At 37.3% G+C, this 22,605-nt stretch overlaps 1 protein-coding gene across 6 annotated transcripts in view; it reads left to right on the forward strand.

Moving 5' to 3' along the window:
- Positions 1–22,605, forward strand: part of LYST (lysosomal trafficking regulator) — a 223,564-nt gene that overhangs the window by 40,602 nt on the left and 160,357 nt on the right. For 5 of the 6 annotated variants that reach the window (XM_033198012.1, XM_033198015.1, XM_033198016.1 and 2 more), the window contains exons 2-3: positions 11,929–12,018; positions 15,183–15,381. In XM_033198012.1, the coding sequence (XP_033053903.1) occupies positions 15,190–15,381 (192 nt within the window). In that variant the 5' untranslated portion in view covers positions 11,929–12,018; positions 15,183–15,189. Of the gene's footprint in view, positions 1–11,928; positions 12,019–13,276; positions 13,423–15,182; positions 15,382–22,605 lie in introns of those variants that run through there. The other variant, XM_033198013.1, reaches the window with a different exon arrangement.

Here is a 22,605-nt window from a genome sequence, read left to right on the forward strand (position 1 = left end):
TGTGGAGTTTTACCCCCGCTCCTCTGGCCACCCTCCCTATGGATCTTTGTGGTGCCAGGCAGGAATGGGCTACTTAGGGACCCAGGGAGCTCCTAGGGCCTTTCTACTGCATTCTCTACCCTTGTATTTTGCTCAGCTTGGCTCTCTAACTTGACTCAGCTCCAGGTGAGGTCAGAAACTTCTCCAGCAAACAGACCTTCCGCTTCTCCAGTGGGAGTGTGTGTTCGGGAGAGGAGGGTCTCCCTTTCCCACTTGCACAATTGGGGCACTCACAGTATTTGGGGGTTTCCCGGGGCCTGCAGGAGCAATCTGCTTCCTTCAGAGGGTCTGTAGGTCCTCTCGGGATTGCTGGTTGGGTCTTGCAGTCGATCTGGAGCTAAAATTCACAATGCGAGCCCCCGCATGCTGCTCTGTCCAGAGCTGCAGTCTAGTCCTGCCTCCCATCCGCCGTTATCCCAGGAGCTCCTCTCTTTAGTTAGGAATCATTCTGATGGTTGTTGCTTAGCACATCTAGTATTGACTAAAAAGTTACACAGTAAAGCTTAGATTAACAGATATTTTCTTGCTTAAATATTGTACAGTTCAACGGATATGCTTTAACTGGCTTATTCTTTAAAGAGAATTATATTAATCTGAACAAATGCAGTTTCCCCGCCCGCTTTGGTCCCCTTCCGCCCACAAGCGTCCTGCATTTCAGACATATAGTTCTATGTTGTAGTTTAAAAAGTTTGTAGAGAGAGGTTTAAAAATCTTGTTTCCAGGTGTATGTATTACAATCCAGTGGACTTGAGTAAAGGCTCTGGGTACCATTTAGAGGTAGTATTTAGTGTTAGGGAAACACCTTTGCCTGTTGTCTAATTACTAATTGACCTGACAGAAGAGGAGAGGCTATGTATATTCTAAACTTGCTTATTTCAGTTCAAGTTAATTAGCTCCAAAAACATATGTAACTCCAAGACAACTGGGATGGGGGAGTCCGGTGACTAATCATTTCTGTGACCGTGGACCTGTAGGCCTCAGTTTTTGTCAACTGTAGAATGTGGGGTTAGAGAATATGATATCTAAAATTTCTGACATTATGACAACATATGATTCTAAGTTATTCATGTTTATTCCTTTATTCATGTCATTTATGAAATGGCATAGTGTTTTCTTTTTTCTCCTAACGTGTTGTAAAGACTATATGAGATCTTTGAGAAAGTTGCTAATCAATCTGTCATCAATTTATATTAAACTCTGGAGAGATGGGATTTAGAATAGTTAAATCCATATAAACTAACCTTTTATTTTCAAGAAGGCTGCTTCAAATCATGGCAGATTTTGATTTGACAGAATTTATTGGGCATTTATTATTCTGTACATTATTTTGCCTAATTATTACCATAACTGATTTATCGCAGTCTCCTCTTTGGCACATAACATTTTTGAAAAAAAGTCTTTCCAATGGCAATTTCTCTAATACTACTGAATTAAGAAAATTAGGCAAGCACATAGTGTTATTTTAAAAGGGAATTTTCCAGGATTTTTGGCATTTGGTGAAAGACTAACAATCAAGTCTTTTGGGTGTTACTGTTTAATGAGGAAAAAGTGTGCTTTCTAATCAAGCTATAAGAATAAATATCATTATTATAACCTTTTTTGCTGTTTTTTCCTTTGACTTCTTCTTTTTTTTTCTTGTGGAAGCCGCAAGACAGGGAAAAAGCAGAAAATACAGGGACTCCCTATTTTTTTTTTCAGTGCTTCCTTGGAAACCGCGTGATGAAGCAGAACATCATTTTCCTCACACTCATCTGAGGAAAGCTTGCAGTGATCTTTTTCTTCCTTCAGATGGCACTGTCTGTCATAAGGTGTGCAGCTAGTACTGAGACATAGAGCCGTAAAATTTGTCAACAATGTTTACTGAGGTTATGTAATTTCTTGGGCTCCCACATAGCAACTCTGTGGGGTAGTTTATGGAAGAAGAAGCCAAACTTCACACAGCTCTGTGTGACTAGCTAGATATTGCTAGATTCCTGATGTGCTGCTTCTGGGTCCTATTTCACTACTGTTATGATGCCTACTGTATGTATATCCCACTATTCAGAACAGATTCATAAATAGTGAAAATAAAATGAGCTAGAGCATATTAATATTAAAATATTTAAGAAATAAATATTGGAATTAATGAATTTGTGAAAAAGGGAACTGTAGCACAATGGACCCCTTTCCCTTCTTATCACTGTGGCCACTGGCTATTTGATATTTATTGAAAAGGAAACTCAGCCACCTAGGGACCATTTCTTGCCCTGTTGTTGAGCTTGAGATTGTATTTTCAGTGGTACATGTAATGTCCTTGGTAGCACTGCCTAGAACACAAACATGACAAGGCATCTAAAAATGCCATTATATGAGGAGCAGCCCTAAAAGTGAAGAATATATGTGATCATGACTTGGTGTGAGGGGCAGGTGTAGTAGTTCTCTATGTCAAGAAGATAAATGCGTGAAAATCCACAAGACTGAGGGTGATAGCTTAATTCTGTAATCTTTTATGTGGATAATAAGTTGTGGAAATTAATCACAGAACCAGAACAGAGCTAAGATGTCAAAGTTAACTATGCAGATGTCTGCAGGAAGTCTTACTCAATGAAAGCAGAGCCACTGTTGACTTACTTTAGTGACCATTTCATTTCCAGAAGGTAAAGGAAATGATCCAGGGAGCCAGTACTCTGAGTCTATCTTTGGCCTAATTTGACTACGAGGGACTTAATTAGACAAGTTAACCTAATGAAAATCCTGAGAGAAAGGCCATGCCATTCATTCAACAAATGAGTAGCATTGAATGCCTTATGTCAGCTGTGTTCTGTTCTAGATGCTAGAGATTTAGCAGTGAATACAATAGACAAAATCTCTGTCATTATAGAGCTTTCATTTTAAGAACTTACAATGATCTGTTGTCCAAAAATACTAGCTTCATGGTTACTTAACTGCAGGGACCTTAACTTTCACTTCACTTTAGACATCTGCTTGCAGGGCCACACTCTGGATGTTGTTGTCATCTGGGACTGCTTGTTTCAGAAATCTAAAAATTCCAACATCTTAATTCCTACATTGTGTACTCTTCAGTCTTGTAGAGATCCACACTTCCTTGGTTGCCTGGATTTTCTCCTTGTCTATCAACACTTATTTTCCTGGCCTCTTTCTTTTTCCTACACAGACTGTGTCTCGTTTTTGGCCATAAGGACTGTTCTTCCACCCATACTCTTGGGTCCCTTTCACTTATGCTTCTGCTGCCTCCACCCACCAAAACTCCCATTTCCAGATCAGTGATAACAGTCTGCATTGTCTACTATTAGACCCAAGCAGTTGAATCCTGCTGTTGAATCTGAAATATCTGAAAAAATCCATACCACTAGAAATTCGTGGTTTTCCATCTCTGCTAAGCTAGTAGCCAACCAGTAAATCCTTTTGTCTGTCATCACTACTTTCCCCCATTTGACTATTCTTCCAATAATTATTCTAAATTACTTAGCCTTTAGCCGCCAATCTCTAGACCCCCCCCCCCTTTTTTTTTTTTGAGACAGAGTCTCGCTCTGTCATCCAGGCTGGAGTGCAGTGGCCCGATCTAGGCTTACTGCAAGCTCCGCCTCCCAGGTTCACGCCATTCTGCTGCCCCAGCTTCCCGAGTAGCTGAGACTACAGGTACCTGCCACCACACCCGGCTAATTTTTTGTTTCTTTAGAGACGGAGTTTCACCGTGTTAGCCAGGATGGTCTAGGCCCCCTTCTTTAAGCAGACGACTTTGCCTGTTACTTGAATGAAAAAAATTGAGGCTGTCATTCTTGAGCTCTCTCAGTTTCTGGCCTTCCACCTGTTTTCTATATCAGCAACTCTCCCTACCTCCTTTCCCTCAGCCTCAGAGAATGATGTGTCCCCTCCTGCTTCTCCCGCCCCAGCCTAACCTCTTCACCTATGCCCTTGATCCAATCCACACTTATTTTCTCTATGAATTTTGTCCTTCATTCATTCGTTCTCTTGCCCCTGTCTTCAGTATCTTCCCTTGTGCTGGCTGCAGTGATATGCTAGTAAATTGGCTCTCCTGGAGAAAGAAACACAAAAGACCCTAATATGTAGCATTTGCCCATATCCGTGGCGTAAATACTCTCACTATGGTGATTTTAAGTTACCAACATGGTGCCAGTGATGCTGGGAAGAAGTACACACAATCGGAGCTAATAGGGGATGGCTGCCAACGCCACACCACCTCTTATTTCTTATAGCCTAAAAATACGGTTCTTCCAATTCCTTTAAAAAAAAAAATCAAAAACAAATACTTAAAAAAAAAAACCTTCCTTGACCTATGCTTCTTTCTCCAGCTCCTCTCTCTTTTCTGTTTTTCTTTTCTAATCCTGCCTTCTCAGAAGAGTCTATACTTGCCTATTTCCTTATTCGGTCTGGCATTGGAAACCATGAGATGGAGTTAAGGATGGTTGTTGAGAAGGTATATGTTTTGAGCATTGCTGAAATTGGAATGAAAGGCATGCTGGATTTAGTCTTAGTAGTCAGTGTAAAGAAGTTGGTCACTGGCCTAGTATACCGAAGACTCAGCTCACCTGGTGTGGAGTGGTTTTGTCCTGACAGCAGACTCTGCACACATTCCTTAGTTCTTCTTGTGTGTGCTTCGCAGGTGGCAGTACCATTTAGCCAGTTAACCAAGCTAGTATTCAGAGAGTTGTCCTGATCCCTCCCTTACCACTCACTTCTCCATCCAATTAATCACCGAAATTGTGCTCATTTTGACTCTTGGATATTTATCAAAATTATATTATTCTACTGTTGCTTTAGAAAAAGATCTCCTTACCATTTTCTTGGAGTATTATACCAGTCTCCAAAGTGGTTTTCATGCAGCTGGAGTCTTCTTCATAAAATGTGTCTTCCACATTGCCAGTAGAATGACCTATGTGTTCAAGATTGATCATGTCACTCACATGTTCAAAATAATTCATGGGCTTCCTGTCACCTGTAGCAGTGGGTCTCAGCCCTGACTGTTCATTAGAATCACCTATGAAGCTTGTTAAAAATACCAATGTTTAGGTCTTGCTGTGGGTTTAGCGGATTAGGGTCTCTGATGATGGGGCCTAGACAAATTCTATAGGTGATTCTGATAAGACTTACTAGCCAATAGATTAAAGCCCAAGGTTCTTAGCATAGTGTACAAAGCCTTTCACCATCTGGTCTTTGCCAGCCACTCCCTCCATCCTCAATTTTCCTGTTTCTCATTTTGTAGTTGTGATACCAAACTTACTGTAATTTCCTCAGTGACTTAACTTGAGCTGCTCCTTCCATCTCTAATGCTTTTCTTCCCTTCTTTTCTCCCTTTACCTGTACAACTTCAGTTTACTCTTCATGAAGCTTCCCTGGCCACTCAAATTGGGTTAAGTGTCCCTTAGCAGTACCTAGTACCCTATATATTGATTTGCCTTTGCCACCATAATGTAATCTTCTTGAGGGCAGAGACTGGAATTACTTTATGTTCTTAGTGTTTGATTCAAAGTGGTTGTTTTGTAAATGATAGTTGGCAGACTAATAAACAGGAAGAGGAGTATGGAACAAAGCCGGAATATAGAGAATTGGAATACAGAGTTCCTAAAATTCAAAGAAAAGGTACGTAAGATGCCAGAGATAGTCTCTTGAAGCGAAAGTTGTTGTAAGGTGATCATAGGCAGTATCTGTACTAAACAATTGGAAGTAATATGTGAAGGAAAGGGATAGGATAAGTGGCCATATGAACTAATCATTTTATTTATTTATTTATTTATTTATTTATTTATTTATTTATTTTTGAGACAGAGTCTCGCTCTGTCGCCCAGGCTGGAGTGCAGTGGTGCGATCTCAGCTCACTGCAACCTCCTCTCCTAGGTTCAAACGATTCTCCTGCCTCAGCCTTCTGAGTTGCTGGGACTATAGGCATGTGCCACCGCACATGGCTAATTTTTGTATTTTTAGTAGAGACGGGGGTTCTCCGTGTTGGCCAGGCTTGTCTTGAACTCCTAACCTTAGGTGATCCACCCACCTTGGCCTCCCAAAGTGCTGAGATTACATGCATGAGCCACTGTGCCAGGCATGAACTGATTTTTAAATAATATGCACAAGAAAGAAAGAAGGATACGAAACTAAATGGCTGGGTGCAGTGGATCACGCCTGTAATCCCAGCACTTTGGGAGGGTGGAAGTGGGCGGATCACCTGAGCTCAGGAGTTTGAGATCAGCCTTGCCAACTTGAACCTGGGAGGTGGAGGTTGCAGTGAGCCAAGATATATATATATTTATATATATAGATATATATATATATGTGTACATATATACACACACACACACATATAAAACCTATGGAATAGGAACACAATCCTGGTGGAATAATGAGCTAAAATTTTGAAAAAGGTTGGCCTGACCTTTTACATTTTATATGTAGAGAATGAAGATGAGGCCAGGTGCAGTCGCTCATGCCTGTAATCCCAACACTTTGGGAAGCCAAGGCGGGAGGTTCACTTGAGCCCAGGAGTTCGAGACCAGCCTGGACAACATGGTGAGACCCTGTCTCTACAAAAAGAAAGACAGTAAGGGTGTGGGGATGGGGGGTGGGGCAGTAGAAGGGGGGGAGAGAGAGAGAGAGAATGAATATGTCAAATAAATAATAGATTCTTATCAACAAATGGACCCAATAATCAGATACAGAGAACAAATGAAACTTCTTAGCTTTCTTGTCTTCTCTGACATGGAGAAGGAGCTATACACAGACTAATAAGGGTAGAAGTGAGAAAAATAATAGGAGAAAATTGAAGCCCAAGATTGGGGAGGAGATTGTATCAGAACTCTGGATGCTCTAAAATGAATTCACATCTCAGGGTTAGATTCTGAGAGCAGTTGTTAATGTCATTGCTGAACTAATAATCTTTTGAGTAATTATGGTGAAATGTGAAAACTTGTAGAAGCCTGTAGAGGAATAATGTTCTAAAATAAAAAATAATGTAGATTCCATAGATTTTTGTAAACTTGATGTTACTTCCACAAAAGACTCTAGAGATCATTTTTAAAGATTTTCAAATATTATACTTAAAGAAAAGATGAGCAATAAAGGTTATGTGGGCTCTCTAAGAATTCATTCCAGATCACCCAGTTTCTACCCATAGATTCTACATTTACAGATTAGGAGGATGCTGCAGCTGTAATATGTCTGGATTCCCATTGGGTATTTGACAGTCTACCATTCTATACTTGGGAACATGAAGGAGAATTGGATTATAGTATGGGTATAGTTATTGAACAATGGAACCCAATCTTAATTTAGTTACTCATTGGCAGCCTGGCAGGAAGTCTCTTATAGGCTGCTGTTTTTTGACCCTGTCACACTCATGGGTTTAACACCTCCTCCCCGCTTCTCACTCTCAGCTGGCAATCTTGCTGTTTATTGCACCAAGAAAATAGAAGCACCTGAAAAAAACTTCTTGGTCCTCCTACTGCCAAATATACTAATCTTCCTACGTCTATACTCGTATTCTCTGACATGCTTCTTATTCAATTGGATGAACTGCCACTGTTCCTTCCACTTGTACATTGGTCCTCTTCATTTTGCCTACTCATTGTTCCTAGAATTATCTCTTCTCATTCTAGTTTCTCATCTATTTTCTTTTCTCTGTTAGAGAAATATGCTATATTTCAGCTTAGAAACAAGCTATAATATTAATCAGGTGTTTTTTTAACCTCACTTATCTCATGTACCCCTCAAGCCACCTCCCATTCCCTTGCATGCTTTGTGGCAGAACTTCTCAAAAGAGCTGTCTAAATTGCTTGCCTTCATTTCCTTACCATTCTTTCCCTCTCCATAAAGACCGTTCTTTGAAAAGATTGTCAGTAACTTCCATGTTGCTAAATCCAGCGGTCAATTCCCAGTCTTCATCTTACTTAACTTCTCGGAATTCTTTTTTTTTTTTTTTTGAAACAGGATTTCACTCTCACCCAGGCTGGTGTGCAGTGGTGCAATCTCAGCTCACTGCAACCTCCGCCTTTCAGGTTCAAGCAGTTCTCATACTTCATCCTCCCAAGTAGCTAGGATTACAGATGCGCAGCACCATGCCCGGCTAATTTTTGTATTTTTAGTAGAGATGGAATTTCGCCATGTTGCCCAGGCTGTTCTTGAACTCCTGGCCTCAAATGATTAGCCTACCTCAGCCTCCCAAAGTGCTCAGATTACAGGCTTGAGCCACTGCACCTGCCAGCTTTCTCTCATAATTTTGATACCATTGATTACTCTTTTCTGTTTCAAGCTTTCTTCACCTGGTTTCTGGGAGATACCACTCACCTGATTTTTCTCCCGCCTCACTTGCTGTTACTTCTCAGTCTCCTGTGTTGGATGCCTACCCTCTCCCTTGACTCAGCCATGCTAAGCCCAGGGCTCAGTCGTAACACTTCTCTGCTCCCTTACACTCATTCTCCAGGTCCCCATTGTTCATTATGGTAGCCCCTAGCCACATGTGGCTTTTGTCTGCTATATTGTGTGGCAGAAATTATAGAACATGCTCATCATCTCAGAAAGCTCTGGTGAGCAGCACTGCTCTGGGTTATTTAATCTGTCTAGTCCCATGGCTTGACAAATTTATCGATGACATGCTGATGATTCCCAGACTGATTCACTAGTTCCAGCTTCCCTGCCTGTTTCGATCTTCAGCTGCCTGCTTGATTACTTAATTTCCAAGAAAGCTGCCACACCTTACGTAGCTACAACTGAACATTATTTTCCCTCCCAACTGCTCTTATGTCAGTCTTACCCATCAGTAAAGAGTACTATTCTTCACACAGGCTAAAACACCTTATAGTCTTTTTTGGGTGGACATGGGGAGGGACTTCCATTCTTGGGGAGAAATGGTTTCAGGGGAACACTTCTATTTCCTCTTTCCATGCCTTACTTTAGTTCCTGAGAAGCAAGAATGGGTTGACTTTTCTCACTTTTTCCTTTGCAATTATTTTTTACCTCTTTTCCTCTTGCACTCAATATCCAGTGCATCCAGCATGCATTTGTCTCAGTGACTTGGAACATACATTTCCCAGATACCCACATGGTCCATTTACTTATTCCATTCAAGTTTTTGCTCAAATATTACTGCGTCAGACCTTCTTTGTCTATCCTATCTGAAGCAGCATTCCTATCACTCTATACCCTTACTTTGTTTTACTTTTTCATCGAATTAACATGACCTGACATTATAGTGTATGTTTGCTTTTCATCTGTCTCTACCCCACTGTAATACATGATGGTAAGGATTTTGATTCTGCTGTAAACTCAGTGTGTAAATTAGTAGCTCACATACAGTAAATGTTCAATGACATTTGTTGAATTAGATGACATATTGATGAAATTTCTGATGACATAAAATGAGGCGATGTAGCTAATACATTAAATTAGCATTTGTTTATGTATCTTTTGTTTTTGCTTGTTCATATTTTACATTTTACCAGTCTCTATATGAGAAAAAGTGAAACATTATTTTACTGAGAAGGTCATTTATATGATTGTAGGCATTTGTTACTATGTTTTTCATTTATGATAAATGTTAAGGATATAAAAATTCTAGGAATATTGTTGGGGCAAGCTTTATTATGACATAACAATTGTTGTATTAGAAATTGAAATTATAGTAATAAAGTTAGATTTAAAATTGGGCATTATAGCTATAAAAGGTAAAAAGTAATAAGACAGGGTCCCTGGCCTTAAGTAACTTGTGACCTAGAGGGTGAAACAGTTATAGATAAGTAACTACAGGATGTGTCTATGTAGTTTGGAAGCAGAGGCAAATATATGATGGCCTAAGGGCATCGTTATTAAAAATGTATCTACTTCCAGACGTTCTGGACACCTAGAATGATACAGGATGATAAAAATTAGAATACAGGTGTGTATAAACAGTGCTGGCAGACTGAAGGAGGACACATGTGACTGTGCTGGTGGTTAGAATTAGGATCTTGGATAAAATGAAACTGCATAGATATCCAAGTGAGGCTTTGTAAAATACAGAGATAAAGAAGCCATGCCAGTTTAAGAGCATTAGATAAATCCCTCAGCTTGGCCTAGAAAATGTCCCTCAATAAGAGAAACAGACAGATCTAGCTGACCAGCTGCCAGCTTTCACTTCTTACCGCCATGCTGAGTTAGCTGGAATCGTTTTAGCATCGCAAGATAGATGGCTCTACCTTGTGGCAGTCCAAGCTGGAGGGTGGTAGTAGTCAGAGCAGCTAATGTAATACCATCTTTAGGCTCATAATTTGACCCATAATTTCCCTCCCATAATTTTATTTTTTCCCTTTCCATAATTTTAAAGTTAAAAATATCTGCATGGGCTGGGCCCAGTGGCTCACATCTGTAATCCTAGCACTTTGGGAGGCCGAGCTGGGTGAATCACCTGAGGTCAGGAGTTTGAGACCAGCCTGGCCAACATGGCGAAACCCCCTCTCTATTAAAAATACAAAAATTAGCCATGCATGATAGCGGGTGCTTGTAATCCAGCTACTCGGGAGGCTGAGGCAAGAGAATCGCTTGAACCCAGGCGGCAGAGGTTGCAGTGAGGCCCGAAATCGCGCCACTGCACTCAAGCCTAGGTGAAAGAGTGAAACTCCTTCTCAAAAAAAAAAAAAAAAAAAAAAAAATTGCATGGTATTGATTAGCTCAGGAGGCAGCAGGAACAGGTATGGAAGGTGTATTAGGACTCTATTCCAGGGCTATTTCACTTGGTTGAGCAGTTGATATACTGCTTTCTGGTGCTCTGCCAGAGGAGTGAGGGGGTGGGACTGAAATACACCCTGTGCTTTGATAGCTGTGTGCCCTGCTGTGAAGCTGCTCCCATCAGGAAGGGTTGTTTTTTCCTAATTCACAGAAAGCCCTGCGTAGTCTAACACAGCTGTTTTCTGCCTGGTTTATCTTCAAGTGCCTAGAATAATGTGTGGTACAAGAACCGTTTGGCAAGCTGAAAGAAACTCAAGACAGTTTTCCAGATTTGAGCATTTTGAAGTAATTAAAGATCACTCTGGGCCAGCTACAGTGGCTCACGCCTTTAATCCCAGTACTTTGGGAGGCTGAGGCGGGCAGATCACTTGAGCTCAGGAGTTCAAGACTAGCCTGGGCAACATAGTGAGACCCTGTCTCGTTTTTTTTAAAAATAAAAATAACTTTAAAAAAGTCTGATTTAAAAACTTGTAATTCAAAATATCTTCCTGTTTGCTGCATAACTTGGTAAGGAAACATTTTTCATGCTTCTTCCTGGTAAAAACTATAGAGAAGGGGAGAACAGGTAACTAAAGAGAAATATCCTGTTGCTATCCCAGAAATAGAAATTTATCCTTTAGTCTTCTAGAAATAACCTTCATTATATTGTACACAAAAGATTAATTCATTTAAAAACTTCAATAAAGATATGAAACTTGATGATGATTAATAAATTGATGTTTGGTTTTAGTATTGTCTAAGTTCTTATGTATCCTCAAATACCTTTCATCCTAACAGGAAAGTAATGGCTGTACCTAGGAACTTTGAAGGCCTTTTTTTCTTGATAGTATTTAGATATTCCACTGCCTCCTAGATTCTAGTGTTAAGAAGATTGGTCTAATTCTCCTTTGCATTTAACTTGTGATTTACCTGGAGGTTTTAAGTTAAGAACTGGAAGAGGAAAAGTAGAGAGCTATTATTGAGTTGCTTTTTCAGACCACTGTGTTCCAAGATTCCCTCTCAAGAGGAATTCTTGAAGTAGGCATTTTTTTAGTGTGCTCCTGAGATTTAAAAATTTCACTGGTTGCTTCATACATCATGTATGAAGAATGGCCACTGATTACGTCACAACTTTATTTGTTAAAATTATTTGTGGTTTACTATTGTCATTAATATTTTTGTCTTTTTTTTTTTTTGTAGGTGAAGCTTTGTTCTAAGAATATTTGTTTCATCTAGTTTATGAGCCCAAATGATATAGACTCTAAATGTTATAGCAGTGGTGAAAGACTGGTAAGTATATAATGTAATAAATATTAACCATCAACATACTTGATTTTGAAGGCTTCAAACTACATAATTATGTGACATTCATTAAACCCCAAAGTTAAAACAGCTAAACTTTTCTTAGTAGAGATGGATGTATAGTTTGTGGTTTATCCATACAATGGTATATTGCATGATGGTTTAATGGAATGAACATAACATTAAGAGGAAAAAGCAAAGTTGCCAAAGGATATATACAGTGTACTATTTATATCTGGTTGTTGGCTATAACCTCATGTTATATATTCTTTGTTTCTGGTTACATTAAATATTAGAAAAAAATTTAAAGAAAATACTGTGCAATCATCTTTTCAGTTGACATTCAAAATGGCTGAAAGTCATTCAATTAAATTCAATATTTCTGTTAGGAAGAGGCGAATGCTTCCTAATGTACAAAGCAAAAGTGTCCCCATCACCACAACTGATGTTGTTCTGTTAATGCAAACTAATACAATTAGATAGAATAATGGAAATTATATGAATATTGGATAAGATAATTCAGAATTTTTGTTATTTGTAGATTATAGAGTATTAAATCTGGGAAATTCAAAACAAAATAATAAAAAAGCTCAGAAAGAAGTTTAGATATATGATTATTATATCAAAAGAAATCCGCTTCCTATGTGCCTACTATATACCAGTTTTAAATCCTAGAATATATAATGGAAAACAAAATCCCATTCATAATAATGGCAAAAATATAAAGCACCTTGAAGTAAACCTAACAAGAAATATGTAAAACCTTCCCTATGAAATAACAGCAATTTCTACTTCAAGGAAATAATAAGATAAAGGTGCAAGTAGTATAAGGGTGTTAATTGTAGCTTTGTTTATGATAATAAAAGACTAGAAACAATCTATTCAAAAATAAGAGATTGGCTGCATAGTAAACTATAATATAATGCAATATATGTAATATTTACATGTAGCAGTATGCCATACAGCTATTAAAGAGTGAGAGCTCATGTGAAATGTTTTTCAGTATATCTGAATGAAATAAAAGCAAGTAATAGATCATGTGTATACACTAGCCTATTCATATAAACATGTATATATTTTATGTACATTTTTAAATCAAGAAAAAGCATACATTTCTGTTGAGATTATAATGCCTTTTACTAATATGGCGTTAACTGTTATATCTAAAAATTTATATTGATTTCCATTATCTTAATTTCTAGAAGATAGACTTAATTATTCCCGTAATTTTTCAGTTTTTCACATTTTTAATATTTCTAAAGTTGCAGTGTATCTTTCAATGGATGATGCCGTACAAGCACTTGTGAAGTAGTTGACATGGTCTGCGCATGAGTGCACTTGATCATAGACTTTCACATTGTCAGCACTTCAGCAGACTTTGGTGCATTGCTGGTACTATACCTGTTGAGTTTTAAGTGTCTTCCTGGTTGTTTTCTGAAACTTTCTGCTGATACCATTTGGTAAGATCAAGAAAGCACCAGCATATAAACTTATAGAATGACATTGGTAGCTTTGAAGGAAAATCCCGGAAACAATAGTGCAGTACTCTTAAATGCTGTGTCATGAATGGTCTTGACGGCCCAGAAGGTGATATTGTAGGGAAATTTTATGTGATAAGAAACATTGTGTCATAGTTTAATTCTTTTTTAGTAGTGTACTAAATAATTATGTATCCTAAAATTATTGACAGATTCAGTGAAATATATTAAAATTGGATAAATATGAACTGAATATAAATGAGGTTATTGGATTTATTGAATAATTTTACTTTCTGAAAGTATGTAAAGAACCAATATTAATATATAATAGAGGTTATTGCCACATTTTAGAATGAGAGATGTACTTTATACTTTTCTGTCTTCTTTCTAATGTTCAAAAATATTAAAAATAATGATGTTTGTTATACTAAGAGTTATTGTAACACCTAGAATTCTGATGGAAATCAAATAATTAAACTATGAGGTCCCAGAATGAACAGGAACTAAGTTAGTATTGGGAATTTCTCTGGTATTTCCCTTTCATGTTTATCTACTCCTCTTTGTATCCCGTTGGTTCATTTTTACCTAGTTGGCTTCTTCTGACCCTCAGCTACCTCATATTGACAACCATAGCCCCATCTGTATGTGACCTTTCAGCACATCAACTATATTATCCCTTTAGTTTAAATTCCTGAGAGAGAAAGAAAACCTGATTAGTCCAGTTCCTCTTTGCAATCCACACTATACAAGTCACATCTTGTGATGAGCATGCATTGTAGCTGAATTGGGGCCCAGAGTCTGACTGTGCCTCTTGGCAAGAGGCATGATCATATGCCCACTGCCCTCTCAGCAGGGATTGTGGGGAGGGCTTCCCCCTGAAGCGGGTGAAGGGAGGGGAAGCAATACATGTCTTATTTAACTTAACATCTCTACGTTAAACGTCTTTTAAAGGTTATTGGATACTCAAAATTACTTTTGGCCCAGAGATGAAACTATTTTGAAACTCTTTGGGGATTTTGTTGTTCATGGTTTTTCCCTTCTGAAAATTTGTACATTTTTCTCTGTATTTATGTTTCCCCATTCTGTTTGCTGTACCTTATTTCCCTTAATCTTAAAATGTCACATTACCCTTTATTTGATTTAAATGTCGTAAGAAGTGAAGTGGCATAACTTTAACTGTTAGAATTATTCAGTTTTTATTCACCTGACTGGAAATCCTGTTATTAACTGAACTTTGGTGTTTGGGGAGGATGGGGCAGTGATTGTGGGCTCTATCAAGTGAAAAATGGGTTATAATTTAAAAATGTCAATTTATTATAAAATATGTAAAGCAAGAACATTTTATAAGTAATGGGTTTATTTTTATAGTATTTAAGAAAGAAAGTCTTCTCTCTTAAAAAGAGAAAAATGTCTTCCTTCCAGGTGCTGTCACTTACCCATTCTCAGCTATGCTTAGGTATTTCAAACCTGGGACTCATTTCTGCCATGGCAGGAATTATTTAAGAAGCACCCAACTAGGTTAGAACTATGCCTGAAAATATTATAGAGTTAAGTACCAGTTCCCAATAATTTTAAGCCAATCTTCAGTTAGAAACAAACAACAAAAACACATAGTTTTAAAAGTAAATTTGTATTTATTTTCCTAATCTTTTTTTTGTAATATTTATTTTATAGCTCGGTCATGAGCACCGACAGTAACTCATTGGCACGTGAATTTCTGACTGATGTCAATCGGCTTTGCAATGCAGTGGTCCAGAGGGTGGAGGCCAGGGAGGAAGAGGAGGAGGAGACGCACATGGCAACCCTTGGACAGTACCTTGTCCATGGTCGAGGATTTCTATTACTTACCAAGCTAAATTCTATCATTGATCAGGTAACATGTTTATATCAAATACTTATTTTCATCAGTATATGATAGTTAACTATAGCTACATGGTTTTGGATTACATAGTTTCTGAAGCCTCCTTGAGATAAAGTCTAGTCTTTCACATTATTCCACTAAAAAAAAAAAAAGTGGACCTATTTATAACCATATTGTTTATTTGAATACTTTCAAAACATCTGAAATATCTTAGGATTATGAATGGCCTAAGAACTAAATGGTTTCATATATACTGTGCTTTTTATCCTAATATCAGTGAGATAACTATGGTTGTTAGTAGAAATATAAGATATAACCTTATATTCCTGCATCTTATGTCGGAAACATGATGAATTTTCATTTTCAATGAATGTCAAGTATGTTTTTGAAAAAGTTTTGGAGGCTGCTAATTCTGGAGTGAAAGCAGAGAGTCCTTTTATGTGAACTAATAATTACTGAGTCTTTTAGCTTGTATACATCTAATTTTTCAAACATTGTTGTTTTTGGCTTAATGTATGGTATGACCATATGGTTTTGCTGTTTTCTTATTATAAAATTAACAGAGTTTTAAAACTAGTTGAGACTAGATGTTTTCATCTAACCTTCTTTTGCAGATGAGAAAACAGATCTAGAAACATTAAGTACTCAAAGAAATTAATTTTAAGGCCAAATGTGATTTATATCTTTATTTCATTTTAGTAGAAAATGAATAATTGTTTTGTGAATGTAAAACTCTACAATCTGCTTTCAGGGAACTAATTAATATAGTTAGTTGAAAAAATAATACAGTGTTTGTAACACCAATATGATGGATTTTTTTTTAACACTTTGAGTGTTACCAGCTTTAAATGTAAAACTGGCCATCATTAAATAAAATTTCTTTGCTATGAAAGCACTTTGCTAATAAATACATATATTGAGTAAATATGGACACTAAAACAGTACCTCTGTTTTCACTATAAGCTAAGGAACATAGCAAATACAAATTAGAAAGCATTTACTTGTCGTGGAATTTTTCAGGACATTTGTAGGTTTATGTTTTTTTTCTAAGACAGAGTCTCGTTCTGTCGCCTAGGCTGGAGTGCAGTGGTGCGATCTTGGCTCACTGCAATCTCCACCTCCAGGTTCAAGTGATTCTCGTGTCTCAGCCACCTAAGAAGCTGGGACTACAAGCGTGCACCACCACACCCAGCTAATTTTTGTGTTTTCAGTAGAGACGTGGTTTCACTGTGTTGGCCAGCTAGTCTTAAACTCCTGACCTCAAACAATCTACTGCCGTTGGCCTCCCAAAGTGCTGAGATTACAGGTGTGAGCCACTGTACCCAGCCAAGTTTCTGTATTTTTATTCTTTTTCATGAATGTGATTTGTTAAATGAATGATTAAATATAATTTGATTTTTATATATTTGTATGAATTTTCTTTTTTTTTTTTTTTTTTTTTTTTTGAGACGGAGTCTCGCTCTGTCACCAGGACTGGAGTACAGTGGCCGGATCTCAGCTCACTGCAAGCTCCGCCTCCCGGGTTTACGCCATTCTCCTGCCTCAGCCTCCCGAGTAGCTGGGACTACAGGCGCCCGCCACCTCGCCCGGCTAGCTTTTTGTATTTTTTTAGTAGAGACGGGGTTTCACCGTGTTAGCCAGGATGATCTCGAACTCCTGACCTCGTGATCCGCCCATCTCGGCCTCCCAAAGTGCTGGGATTACAGGCTTGAGCCACCGCGCCCGGCCGAATTTTCTATAAATAAAATTTAAAATCAAAAAATTATGTTAGACCATGTGTAGTGATTTTTTATTTTGAAATTTTGATTATTTAATATGTACACCATGCTGTATTCTTCTTCTTCTCCATGTTAAAAAAATTCAGTGCTTTGTCTTTTTTAAAATATACCATATAAATAGCATCAGAAATAGTAAATATCCAGGAATGACTCTAATAAAATATGTACAGTACTTCTGCATGGAATTCTCTAAAAGATTATTGAGAGACACTAAAGAAGACCCAAATAATTGGAGCATTATATAATGTTCATGTATTGAAAGAATCAATATTATAATCATACATCTTTCCTCCAAATCTGTAGATCCCAATTTAATCCAAATCAAAATCTTAATAACAGCATTATTAAAAATAACATTATTGAGATATTCACATATCATAAAATTCACCCATTTTATGTGTACAATTCAATGGCTTTTAGTGTTGTCACAGATATGTGCATCTGTCACCACAGTTAATTTTAGAATATTTTCATCACCTCCAAAAGAAACTCCATACCCTTTAACTATCATTCCCCTATCCCTTCCATTCGCCTACCCCTAAGCAAGCACTAATCTACTTTCTATCGCTCTAGATTTTATGCTTTCTCTTTTATGTCATGAAATGTCTTTTAATGTATTACTGAATGATTGAAATAATTCATGTCATAACAGCAGCAATAATTTTTCTTTTGGGAATATTTTGCCAGTCTGTAGTGTTAGCCATTCTAAAAGAATATGAAGTAGTATCTTATTGTAGTTTTAGTTCACTTTCCGCTAACAACTAATGATGTTGATAATTTTTTCATTAGCTTATTGGCCATTTGTGTATCTTCTTTTATGAATGTTTAGAAGTTTTGCACCATTTTTAAGGTCAGGTTATTTATTTATCATCAGTTGTAGCAGTTCTTTATGTATTCTGGATACAAGTCTATTGGATTACAAATACAGTATTTTCTTTGTATATATAGTAAAGAGAATACTTTCTCTTTTAAGTCATAAAATATATTTTAAGGTATTAAATGACAATTATTTAGGTCATAAATTAAATAATTTTTTTACTGTGGTGGTATTTTTTAATCCCTTCTTTCCACCTAGTCACTTTTTGGAATATCTGTATCAATAATAGTAGGAACAGTAGATGTGCCTTTGGAGTGAAAATAAATAGCCGTTTAAAACATAGGCCTTTATCAACATTCAGTTCTTTTAGTTAGGAAATGGAGAATGAATGTTTGAGTTTTTAAGGGGAATTAATTGAATGAGATTTTATCATTTAAGATGAAATCATAACACTAGGCACATAGTTGTATGTTTTAGGAGGAAATTTAGTTTTTCTATCTCTGCTTCTCATGAATAGGAGCACTTCTTGGGTACTCTGGGGTGATTTAAACCCTTTCTCACCCACTGGAGTCCTTTTGCTTTATTAATATTTATTTATTTATTTTTGAGACAGAGTCTCACTTTTTCACCCAGGCTGGGGTGCAGTGGCACAATCTTGGCTCACTGTAACCTCAGCCTCCAGAGTTCAAGAGGTTGTCGTGTCTCAGCCACCTAAGTAGCTGGGATTACAGGCATGAGCCACCACGCCTGGGCTAATTTTTAAAAATATTTTTGGTAGAGACAGCGTTTTGCCATGTTGGTCAGGCTGGTCTCAAACTCCTGGCCCCAAGTGATCCGCCCATCTTGGCCTCCCAAAGTGCTAGGATTACAGGGGTAAGCCCCTGTGCCTGGCCTATTAATAGACATTTAATATAAAGAACTAAATAGACTTCATTGAGGTACAATTTACATACAGTAAATGCACAGATATTGTGTATATAGTTAGATGAATATTGACAAATACACCTCACATCAGTAGTCCCAATCCTTTGGGGGGCCGAGGTAGGTGGATTACTTGAGGCCAGGAGTTCGAGACCAGCCTGGGCAACATGGCAAAACCCCATCTCTACAAAAAAATACAAAAATTAGCCAGGTGTGTTGGTGTGTGCTTATAGTCCCAGCTACTCGGGAGGCTGAGGTGAGAGGATTACTTGAGCCTGGGGGAATCAAGGCTGCAGTGAGCCATGATCGTGTCACTGCATTCTGGTTTTGGTGACAGAGTGAAACCCTGTCTTAAAAAACAAAACAAAATCCAAATATTTACACCTGTGTCATCACCACCCAGATCATTGTTCAGAATATTTCCGTCACCTTAGAAAGTTTTGTCATGCCTTTTTTCAGTCAGTCCCACCCCTTCACTTACTGCAAGACCACCACTGTTGTGACTTTTAGCATCTAAGTGTAGCTTGGAATCATGTGGTATGTACTCTCATGTCTCTGAAATTCATCCATGTTCTTGCATAATTTAGTAGTTCACTACTTTTTAATTTCTGATTAGTATTTCATTGTAAGGGTATACTGTAATTTGTTTAACCATTCACCTGCTGTTTAATCTTTTGAGCTGTATGCATTTGGCCATTATGAATAAAGCTGCTTTGAACATTCTTGTAAAAGTCCTTGGATATGTTTTTATTTCTCCTGGGTAAATATGTAGGCATACAATTTGTGGGCAAAGGGTAATGTTTGTTTAATTTTGTAAGAAACTGCCCAACTGTTTTGCAAACTAGTTGTACCATGTTTCATTCTTAACAGCAGTGTATGAGAATTCCAGTTCTATATCCTCTCTAATATTTGATATTGCCAGTCTTTTTAGTGTTAGTCGTTCTAAGTGAATATGAAGTAGTGTCTCATTGTAGGTTTAATTTGCATTTCTCTGGCAATTAATGATGTTGAGCACTTTTTCTTTTTCTATATTTATGGATCTTTCTAGACTGCATTGTGTTCCACTGATCTTTGATGTCATCTTTTATCAGTACCCTGTCTAGATTACTGTAGCTTTTATATAAATAAGTTTGGAAATTAGGTGTTGTAAGTTGTCTAATTTTGTTCTTGTTTTTAAAGAAAGTTTGGCCATTCTAGATCCTTCATATTTCCATATAAATTTTAGAATCAACTTGTTATTTCTACAAAATGCACACCAGGATTTCAGTTGAGATGATGTTGAATCTATAAATCAATTTAGAGAGAATTGACACTTAACAATGTTGAGTTTTCCAATGCATGAACATGATATCAAACTCTATTTATGTCTTCTTTAGTTTGTTTCTCTGCACTATTGAGTGGTTTTCATTGTAGAGGTCCTGCCTGTTGTTTGGTTAAATTTATTCTAAATATTTTATTCCTTTTTGATGCTATTATAAATGGTATTTAAATTTTTTTATTTTCCTGTTGTTTGTTGCTCATAGAAATACAATCGCTTTTCATATGTTGACCTTGCATCCTGTGCCTTTGCTAAATTCATTCATTAGATCTTGAAACTTTTCTGTAGATTCCCTAGGATTTTATATGTAAATAATGATGTCATCTGTGAATAATGATAATTTTACTTTTTTCTCAATTTGTATGCCTTTTATTTTGCTTTCTTGACTTTTGCACTGGCTTCTAGTACAAAGGCAGATGGAAGTAGTGAAAGTGGACATCCTGGTTTAGTGTCTGACCCAAGGAGAAGCATGAGGTATTTCACCATTAAGTGTGATATGAACTCTCAGTTTTTCTTAGACGTGTTTTATCAGAATGAGGGAATTTTCTCCCATTCCCAGTTCACTGAGAGTTTTTATACAGAATGGATATTGAATTTTGTTAAACGCCTTTTCTCCATCTGTTGAAACTAACATATGATTTTTCTTTTTTATTCTGTAATGTAGGTGAGTTATCTTGATAGTTTTGTTTGTTTGTTTTTGTTTTTGTTTTTTTTGAGACGGAGTCTCAACTCTGTTGCCCAGGCTGGAGTACAGTGGTGTGACCTTGGCTCACTGCAACCTCTGCCATGCAGATTCAAGCGATTCTTCTGCCTCAGCCTCCCAAGTAGCTGGGATTACAGGTGCCTGTCATCGCGCCTGGCTAATTTTTGTAGTTTTAGTAGAGACGGGTTTCACCATCTTGGCCAGGCTGGTCTTGTACTACTGACCTCGTGATCCACCCACCTCAGCCACCCAAAGTGCTGGGATTACAGGCATGAGCCACCACGCCTGGCAATAGTTTTTAAATGTTTGCATTCCTGGAATAAACTCCACTTTGTTCATAATTTATTATAAAAGAAATTTAAATCTATTATTAGGGAAAAATACTCTTTTTAAATATCAAAAACATTCTTTTTAAAGGTTAAAGATGACAAAGTTGAATATTTTCACCACACCACCATGCCCAGCCTATCTTTGCTTTTAATCTTGGCACCTGTATCAACTAGATGAGTGACTTTAGTCACTTAATTGCTCCAGAGCACAGTATCCTCATCAGTAACAGGACATTCAGCTGGATGACTTAAGGGATCCTTCCAATATAAAAATGGTCGCTGTGTAATATTTGAAAATAATGGTTTCTGGTTTCTTCTGTGTCCTATTGCCAACATATATGTCAAAACTGGACTGGTATACATGACCATGTGTTATAAATACTACTGTCTAAAATTTCAGTGATACATAATTTCCATACCTATTGCACTCTGTGGATGTTTTATAAAGTTATTTATTTTGCTGAGTAAAATATGAAGTTTTATCGAAGGGGGTTGTACATTTCTGAACAAAATATAATTCAAACATTATAATAGGTTTTTAAAAATCTTTGACTATTTTCTGTGTAGGAGAGTACTTTATTCTTCCTACATTTTTGTAGTATTATCACTTTAATGTATAGTACTGCAGAAATGGCCTACCTATAGTGATACATAAAATAAATAGAAAAACATCAGACCTTTAAAAGTGTGACTACAGTTTATTCACTGCTTTACTCAGCAGACCATTAAGTACCTACTATGGCCCAGCACCTCTGCTAGATGCAGAGATGAAAGGACAGCAACTGTCTTTACCAGGAGCTCTTCGCTTTTGAAGAGATAGACAGATAAATAAATGATGACAAAACAGTGTAAAAAGTATTTGGTGAATGTGGTGGAGAGGGGTCATCAGGAACTGCTTTTTAGATACTGACATCACTAAGTAGGAATTGGCAATGTAAAGAGGCACGAAACACCAGACCAGAGGAATTGCACATGAAAAAACACGGGGGCTAGAGAAAACACAGCACATTCAGTGAACTACAAGTAGTTTAGTGAAGTTACAGCAAAAGCTGTATTTTGCTTTGCTTTTGGTAAAACAGGGATTGGCTAGTGAGAAGACCTGAAGGGCAGAGGCCATGACATGGCAAGCCTTGTATTCCATGTTAAGAAGTCTTAATTTTATTCTGAAAACATTGGGGAAATTTTTAAGCAAGGGAATAGGCAATGAGAATTATTCTTCAGATTTGACAAGTGAGTTAATGGTAAAATTGGCAAGAGTTGTTTCAATAGGAGAATAATGCAAACTTTTAAATGTAGTAAAGGTAATAATAAATGAACATTAATTTACTATATCTAGTTCTATAGTTTCTGTTCACACACAAACCTAGATC

The sequence above is a fragment of the Trachypithecus francoisi genome, unplaced genomic scaffold, assembly GCF_009764315.1.
Source record: "Trachypithecus francoisi isolate TF-2019V2 unplaced genomic scaffold, Tfra_2.0 Lachesis_group5, whole genome shotgun sequence".
Taxonomy (NCBI): Eukaryota; Metazoa; Chordata; class Mammalia; order Primates; family Cercopithecidae; genus Trachypithecus; species Trachypithecus francoisi.